This window comes from Lissotriton helveticus, chromosome 3_1 (genome assembly GCF_964261635.1).
Source record: "Lissotriton helveticus chromosome 3_1, aLisHel1.1, whole genome shotgun sequence".
Lineage (NCBI taxonomy): Eukaryota > Metazoa > Chordata > Amphibia > Caudata > Salamandridae > Lissotriton > Lissotriton helveticus.
Genome location: NC_136061.1, coordinates 246,243,758 through 246,252,660, shown reverse-complemented (window position 1 = coordinate 246,252,660; position 8,903 = coordinate 246,243,758). Strand labels below are relative to the sequence as shown.

Below are 8,903 nucleotides of genomic sequence, written 5' to 3'. Positions count from 1 at the left end.
GGAGGGCTGTGGTGTGATTAAAGGAGATGTGCTTGCTGGAGGTGAAGATTGGGTCGAGCGTGTGCCCGGCCAGGTGGGTGGGGGTGTCGACAAGTTGTTTGAGTCCGAGATTGGCGAGGTTGTCTAGAAGGGTGGTGGTGTTGCTGTCGTTGTTCTTTTCCAGGTGGAAGTTGAGGTCTCCCAGTAGAATGTAGTCCTCAGAGGGGAGGGCGTGAGGGCTGATGAAGTCAGTGATGTCTTCGCTGAATTGTGTGCGGGGTCCTGGTGGCCTGTAGATGAGGGTGCCTCTGAGAGTGGTCTTAGGGTCGGTGTGGATCTGGAAGTGAAGGTGTTCAGCGGTTGAGAGGTTGTCGTCGGAACTGGTCGTGATGCGGATGGTGTTCTTATGGACGATGCCTCCTCCTGTTTGGTTGATGCGGTCCTTTCGGATGATTTTGTAACCGTCCGGGATGGCTATGGCGATGTCAGGCGCTGAAGAGGCGTTCATCCAGGTTTCAGTAAGAAAGGCGACGTGCGGCGATGTGTCGAGTAGGTTCCAGAGTTCAATGGCGTGTCTGTGGACCGAGCGGGTGTTGAGTAGGATGCACTTCAGGTGGTTAGTGTCGGAGTTCTGTTTGGAGTCTTTGGATTTGGTGTGGGACCTGATGCAGTCGAGCTTGCAGGAGTGGCAGGTGAAGGGTCCATGGGTGTGTCCTGGGGTGGCTTGGTAGCAGTTGGGAGTCGGCCGGGGTTAAGTGCCGAGAGGGTAGCGGAGTCGTACGTAATGCGGGCGGAGAGGAGTTTGCGGGGGCCAGGGGGTCTGGCGCTGGGCGCGGGCCAGGCGCGGACGGGCTTACCTTTGGCGCGCATAGGGCGCGCTCGCTGCGCGTGAACGCTGCGTGCAAATGCGCCTGTCATAAGTGGATAGTGGAGGGGGCGGAGCGAGGGAGGAGCAGCTGGGAGGCGGGAGCGGGGTGGAGAGCCGGGCAGGGAGGCACAACAACAAACAACAAAATCGCAGCAAGCCAAGAGCCTAACAGGACGAGATTGGGGCAAAACTTAGATAATGGCTAAGAAATGGCCAGTGGCACCGGCAGAATCAGGTACAAATGAGCAACTCTGGCAAAGGCAGCAAAGCACAACCGAATGTCTATCAATGCGCACCTCAGCAACACAGCGCTACGATATAAATGCAATCAGCGCTACGATATAAATGCGATCAGCAATCAGGCACAATTGTAAGCAGGAGCAATGCGAGTAATGCGCTATGGCTTTAAATTGCGCTCTGGGAGTATAGCGCTACAATACCAGTCGGGGCCTGGAGCAGCGTGAGGAGCGACCGCTTCTGATGCGCTCAGGACAGTCACAGCACTTGTACAGGAGGGTCGAGCCTAAACTTTCAGTGGGAGGGAGGAGCAGCTGGGAGGCGGGAGCGGGGTGGAGCAGCGTGAGGAGCGACTGCTTCTGATGGGCTCAGGACGGTCATTCAAGGTGTGTTGCCAAAGTCTGTCAAACTTGGGGATCAACTGCATAATCCTCCAAGGGGCCATCACCATCCCTCAGTGCAGGGGCTCTAAATGTGGGCCCCGTTTATCTTAAGGACTGTCGTGATTCAAACCGGTTTGAAAAAAGTGGACAGATCATTGAGGTGACAGAGGAGGTAGCAGCATGTGCGGTTGTGGTGGAGGTTGGGGCACGAGAAGTGGAAATAGAGGTGGAGGATGAGTGCTAATGTACCCACATGATTTTGGAGTTGGATAGAATTGTTACTTTGAGACCTGCTCCTCCGTAGTGAGCTTCCTCCTTTCGTTGGGTGGTGCGTTAAGTTTCACTTGATGGGGTGGCCACATGCAAGGCCGTAAATAGATTATACCCTGCTTGCCTTCTTAACTCCAATCTCTGTGGCAAGATCTTTAACCATCACTGGCATCAGTTTCAGAGTCGGCTTTAGGGAGGGTGGCTTGCTGGAGACTCTGGGCGGACACAGCGTTGATGGGTTTGAAGACCAGGACCCTTAGCCAAAGGCTTATCAAGAGCGGATTGGATTTCTCAGGAATAAAAGGTCTTGGAATCATAGGACGGACTTGAAGGTTGGTGCTTTTTGTGGCTGGTCTTGAGACTAATGCCCAACTCCCTGCTGAGCGGCAGTGAGCCTCAAATTGAGGCAGATTTTGCGGTCGATCCCAGGACAGACAGCAAGGAATAGTGGTTCTGGGAGTGGTCTCTGTCCTGGAGCAAGGAGTCTCCTCCAGAGTAGCAGGCTATTCCTCAGCGTCACAGCACCAGTGATAAAGTTTCTCAGCTCGTCGCAAATAGCAGTTGACAAGTCATTGATATCTGGGCCTTGCATCTGTTACTGGGTCTAATGATCCTCTTTCCGAAGGCATATGGTTGTTTTATTTTTGAACACTTTAAAGCTGTGAAACACCTCCAAGAGGAGTATTATAAGAGGAGCAAAGAACAAATCGCAGAAGAAAGATCAGGTCTAATGCCAAAATAAGATGTGCATAAATGCTGCTGAAATTCCCCTTAAAGAGGTAAACAAAAGCACCTCCCCCTGCTCTAACTCCCTCGCCATGCCTGGCTTAGAGGGTCTAGGTGCAAGCTTGAGGTTCAACAACATTTTGCGATTGTTACATTTGACGGGGAGAATATTTTTTGCCCACAAGGAGAGGAGATTGCTATAAAATGAAACAAAGCATGGAGGCTTCTAAAGCTGGAGGTGCCCTGCAGACACAAACTCTTAGGTCTGTTTTTTGTAAGAAGCCAACAAGAAGGGCCACCAAACCTGCCATCTCACTACAATGACCGAGATGCCAGTAGCAATAGAACTCTATGTTGTCTTGGAGGAGGCAAAGGTTGCAGACTCTGATCGAATTACACATCAGGCAGAACTTAAATGGTTGTTTACTCCATAACCCTCCCCTCAGGTGCCCTGGTCATATGACCCAAGCAGACACAGTAATAGAAGGTATTTTCTGATTCATCAAGTTGATCGAGGTGGGGAGCCAAAATGATCATGGATAATCATACAGTCCCAAAGCTCCAGATGCACGTCTTAACTCTATGGCAAAAAAAAAAAAAATCAATCTGAGGTGACGTCATCTTTGTCATGGTGCACTTTGGGCTAAGGGAGGAGTCACATGATCGAGACCAAAACGGTCTTTAAAGATAAACCTGCAAATGTCTGCATCAAAGTCTAGGACTCAGGAGTATGCAGAGCATGCGATCTACAGTAGCACAATACAAACACTAACTTGTATCGTCCCTCGCCACCACTAATAAATACTGCTAGGTGAATGCAGGTGTGAGAAACCATGACAGGCTTGAGAAAAGTGGCTAATTGGAGGATTCTTGGTCATAATACCAACTACACATCCTTGTTTATGTTGCTGTCAATAGCAAAGTCCAAAGACAAAGGAGGATTCCTCAACCCACCACTGCAAAAAAGGCTAACAGATAGCCAACACCAGTTCTGTATAGGCTTTACTCTGGCAGATGTCATGATACAGATTTACATTAAAGTACCAGGACTTCACTTCATGTCACACAGGCATGATTTAATTATTGCTCCATGAAATCACACATCCCTTACCTCTATCTCTGGAGAAGCACCTTTGGTTAATTCAGGTGGTTAAAAAGCTAATTTGTGGGAGCTGGAACAGGTTTTTGACACCTGCAAATAAAGGTTAATTGGTTTAACGCTGCTCTTAAAGTCCGAACAAGCCATGTTTGCCACAAAGGATTAAGATGAGCTCTATATCAGAACCTGGAATCAGTTTCAAAATTGCAGGATCTTTGGGAGGCTTTGAATGTTTTTCACTTCTAATCTTGCATTGCTCTGCTTGACCGCTCTTCATATTCCTTTGATTTGTCTCTTTTTCGCAGGCAGAGATTCAAAGAAGCAAATTTGCACTTTAGCAACTGAACTGTGTTTTTGTGAAATGTATGATTAGGTTTCATTTGTTACTGGCAGCCTTTTCGTTTAATAACGTTCTTCCTTCCCTGCCCCAAATAGACTGCAGGAGCTCAGCAACGCAAATTTAGTCAAGACTTTGCTCAGTGCATTTACAGATGAAGGTGCACTGTTGCACCCAAAAGATCCACTCCTGGAACCAATGGAACAGGTAAAGATATTGTATGCATCAGATAGACAGTGCAATTGCTTACCAGTTGTGATTTATTGCCACTAATTTTCTGTCACACACAGAAAATGATCTGAAAACATGTAGATTACAGACTTTTTACAGATAAGTTAAATTTTCATTGGACATTTTAAAAAAATCTGTATTTGGTACCAGATCAAAAAAACAAAATATATTTTTTAATTTAATCAGAAAGAACGTCACTGCAATATTAGTTTCAGTTTTTGTTACTTTTTACAGTACTGTACAGCAAAGTAGCAAAAAATTCATTGATTACAATTAATCATACAATCAACAAAATATAAAATAAAAAGGGAGCGGGGAGTGAAGAAACCAAATCTGAAATGTACATAGCGATCTGTCATCTGCAAAGAGCTTGACGCCGAACAAGTATTGCTACTCTATGCACGCCAAATTTTTCCTATCAAAAAGATATTTGGTGTGAAATGTTCCCTTTCTATACTGCAGTTTCTTTTACAAAATATTACAGTGATTTGATGTATATTTACACACGGTTTTGCACAGATAGAAAAATCATTATAAATTACAATAAGGCTTGGCAATCAAGGATTTTTACAAATGTTACAGTAATATGGTTACTTACTGTATGCCTAGTGTCAGGATTCGTGGCTTAGACCACGGTTCAAGTACACTAAACTAAAATACAGAAAGCAATATGCGCCTTGGTAAGTGCCATGAGCACAAAAACACGTGATCTGTCTTTACAAAGCAAAAGATCAGACAAATGCTGGATGTGCAGTTGGAAACCATAAAAATCTCCAAAGAAAAAAGGCCTGCTTTTGAAGTCATATTAATAATTTGTTTTTAAATTGTTACATTAGAGAAAAAACTCATTTAAACATACTTCAGATCTGAGCCAGCTCTAGATGCTAAAGTGGCTCTAGCCAGTACCAGCAACTGCTGTTTGCCTGACGCAACATTTGCTCCACTTACAGTGGTAATATTCCCTTCGTTTGCCTTTTCCCCCACTACAACTAAGGGAAAGCTACATATAATTAAAGCTCTAGTTTATGGCTTGTTTTGCATAGTGTCTGCCTTTGACAGGGATGAGGTACACATTTCATATTTTAAAGTGACATGCAAACAGGATTAGCAGGGAAAAAGAAAATCCTCAAACGAAACATTTTGAAAATGTGTAGACACGTTCTCCCATCAAGTGCCAAGCCTAACATCAATACAGTGCAAAAGTGATTTAAGAAAATGATCGCCTTAGACATCAACAACTTCTTTAGTAACCATCTATCCACTGAGCAAACCCTCTTTCCACCAGGGTTCGGTTTATCGATACCACCTAAGGAAAAAGTAAAACAAGTATAAATCAGAGTGCACATACAAAGCTTTATAAAATCTTACCCCAAATGAAAGGAAGAAGTACGATGGAAAGGAAGAAGTGAGAAATGGAATAGAGCTGGGCTGGAGAGGAAGGAGGAAAAGGGTGGGTGGGTTCCAAGTTCAGTGGCATAAAGTAAGCACATCTGGGGAATGGAGAATGTGGAAAGGAAGAATTGGAATGTCACAGACATCTGCCTAGTGATCAGCTCAGGTAGAAGCAAGTTTGCGTGGCTTGAGTGCAGGGCAGAAACTCAAATTACGAGTAAATAATTAATATAACCAATACGAAATATATATGTACAAAAAAAAGCATGCACATTAATCAAAACCTTAATCTAGTTGTGTCTATGGTCCTCTGGCAATAAACTAATTAATCTTCTGCAGCAGACTTTCTATTGAACTCTGTATAAAGGGTAAATAAAGACTGCAGCTTTGCATACATGCTTGTAACCTCCAGTGTACAACCCTAAATGATAAATACATGAACAAATGAACTGTTAATTTACATACCTCTTCCCCCAGCATACTCCATAGTTGAATCAGAGGCAGGCCAGTTGCACCATCATAATTTGTAACCTGCAGGTTTAGAATAAATTACATTAGCTTTACTTCACAAACATTGTACAGGTGTTTTGGTAAGTAGCTTGTATATTCATGCTAGCAATATAGTAAGCCCATGGTGAATCACAAGAATGAGACTACTGCGGGGAAAACCTGCAGACTGACACAGACTAACATACGAGTACGGAAGAGAAGGCACAGCAAAAATATCACTTGAGAACTTGATATGCTCATCAAACGGCTCAATTATATTACAAATACCATCTGCAGAAAAAGTGGAGCAAACAATTCTACAAATAAAGAGGTCTTTAAATAGTCTGTTGATGCACTAGCCATCTTCTGGGTGACAGACCTCAAAACAAGAGTGAACAGAAGCTGAAAACAAAGTACATTACACTCGTGATGCACTTTACAGGCAACTGCTTCGACCTAAACCTAAATTGCTTCTCCAGTATTGCATTCAATGGGGAATTCAAAGCCCTGATCAAAGTTAGTCTTAATAACTGAGGACCTCATACAAGCCCTCACGAATCTCTCCCATCCATGGAAATGTTATAATGGATGATATTAACTTAAGAAACCAGTTACTTACATGTATTCATGGATTTGTAACTTTAAGCTCTCCTATATTCATGTGCTTTTCACAATTCAGCTGTCTAGTGGTATGGCAATGAAAAACAAGCTACTTACCTTCGGTAACGCTATAGCTGTAATAAACATAGGTTAGTTATAGATTCCTTACATTAGAATATCCCCCAGGCATCAGACCGGATCTGGAAATGTTTTAGTCAGCAGTACCCCTGCGCATCGGTAGGTGTCGTCGGTCAACTCTGCGTCCGTAGTGGACGCGTTCAAGTCGCGGAAGTTATAGACGCCGCCCTCGCGCGCTTACATCAGTTCTGTACACGACTTTCCGCACCACAAATACAGAGCCATGCAAGACACTGACCACTGGTGCACAAACCCAGTGCCCTGATAGGGTGTCCATAGCCCTAGAAATCAGTTCGCAGAACGGGGAGGATGGGTGGGGCGGTAAGGAATCTATAATAAACTAATGTTTTACAGATATATCGTTACCGAAGGTAAGTAACTTGTTCATCTGAAAGAAACAGTGAGTTATATATGCCTTACCTTAGAATAGATACTCCAGCAATATCAACCCCGGAGGTGGGTCTGCAAACCAAGATCACATCAGAAAGTCCTGGAGAACAGAACGTCCGAAGAAGCCGTCTCTCTGGACTTGGCTGTCCAGACGCACAAGTTACTACTTGTGTAACAATATATCTGTAAGAGACATTAGTTAGTGATAGATTCCTTACCTTAGAATATCCCCAGGCGTCAGACTGGATCCGGACATTTTTGCGTAGCAGTACCCTTGCGCATCGGTAGGCGTCGTCTGCGGCTCCGCGTCAGTCGGCGTCGTGGGCGCCGTGATGACGTCGGAGTACTTAGACGCCGCCTCCGCGTGCTGACGTCAGTTCTTAGACACAGCTTTTCCGCGCCAGAAGCGCTGAGCCATGTTAAAAACCAACACTGGTGCCATTGAAACTAGGTCCATGAAAGGGGATGACCTTAACCCTAGATATCGGTTCGCAGAACGGGGAGGATGGGTGGGTCGGTAAGGAATCTATCACTAACTAATGTCTCTTACAGATATATCGTTACACAAGTAGTAACTTGTGCATCTGAAAGAGACACGTTAGTGATAGATTCCTTACCTTAGAATAGAAACCCCAGCAATACCAACCCCGGTGGTGGGTCTGCGAATCAATAATCACATCAGAAAGTCCTGGAGGACGGAACGGCCAAAGAAGCCATCCCTCCAGACTTGACTGTCCAGGCAATAGTGTCTTGCAAACTTGTGCAGCGAGGCCCACGTAGCTGCCTGGCAAATGTCCTGCAAGGGCACTCCCCGGCCCAGGGCAGTTGTAGTCGCCGTGGCCAGAGTGGAATGAGCCCGTAATCCAACAGGGGGCTCCTTTTTAGCCAAGGAGTAACATGGCTGGATACACAAGATGATCCACCGAGAGATGGTCCGCTTGTGCACCGCCTTTCCCTTCTTAGCGCCCACGTAACCAACAAAGAGTTGGTCATCCACGCGGAACTGGCGTGTGCGATCCAGATAGAAAGAGAGCGCACGTTTTGGGTCCAGACGCTGGAGCCGCTCTTCCTCTTTAGAGGGATGCGGTGGCGGAAAGAAGGTAGGCACGGTGATAGACTGCCCGATGTGGAAGGCCGTGACAACCTTGGGCAGGAACGATGGCCTAGTCCGCAACACAACCTTGTCCGGATGGACAGAAAGGAAAGGGGGTTTAGATGAAAGAGCCTGGAGCTCACTCACTCTCCTGGCAGAGGTGATGGCAACCAGGAAAGCAGTCTTCAGAGTAAGAAGGCGGAGAGGGCAGTTATGAAGTGGCTCAAAGGGAGCGCACATCAGAAATGTAAGAACAAGGTTCAAGTCCCACTGAGGCATCACAAACGGAACAGGAGGGAACGTGTGTGTGTGTGATGCCCTTCAAAAACCTATTTACAATTGGGGACTTGAACAAAGAAGGTTGATCAGGCAGCCTCAGAAAGGCTGAAAGGGCAGAAAGGTAGCCCTTGATAGTGCCCAGAGCAGAGCCCTGCTGGGCAAGAGAAAGAAGGAAGAGAAGAACCTCAGAAAGAGGGGCAGAAAGTGGATCCACAGCCTTTGCTGTGCACCATGCCACAAACTTATTCCACCTGCAGGCGTATACCGATTTTGTGGAGGGAGGCCTGGCTGCCAGAATGACATTACAGACTTCAGGAGGCAAGTCAAATGGCCTCAACTGTCGCCGCTCAATCTCCAAGCATGGAGGAAGAGACTGGACAGGTTCGGGTGGG

The 8,903-nt window shown here is 45.9% G+C and overlaps 1 protein-coding gene across 4 annotated transcripts in view; it reads right to left on the bottom strand.

Annotated features, from left to right (window-relative positions):
- Positions 1-4,141: 4,141 nt before the first annotated feature.
- The window catches only part of AKAP1 (A-kinase anchoring protein 1), a 536,294-nt gene continuing 531,532 nt past the window's right edge, over positions 4,142-8,903 (bottom strand). For all 4 annotated transcript variants that reach the window (XM_078679722.1, XM_078679723.1, XM_078679726.1 and 1 more), the window contains 2 exons: positions 5,988-6,053; positions 4,142-5,436 (listed from right to left, as the gene is read on the bottom strand). In XM_078679722.1, the coding sequence (XP_078535848.1) occupies positions 5,374-5,436; positions 5,988-6,053 (129 nt within the window). In that variant the 3' untranslated portion in view covers positions 4,142-5,373. The remainder of the gene's footprint in view (positions 5,437-5,987; positions 6,054-8,903) is intronic.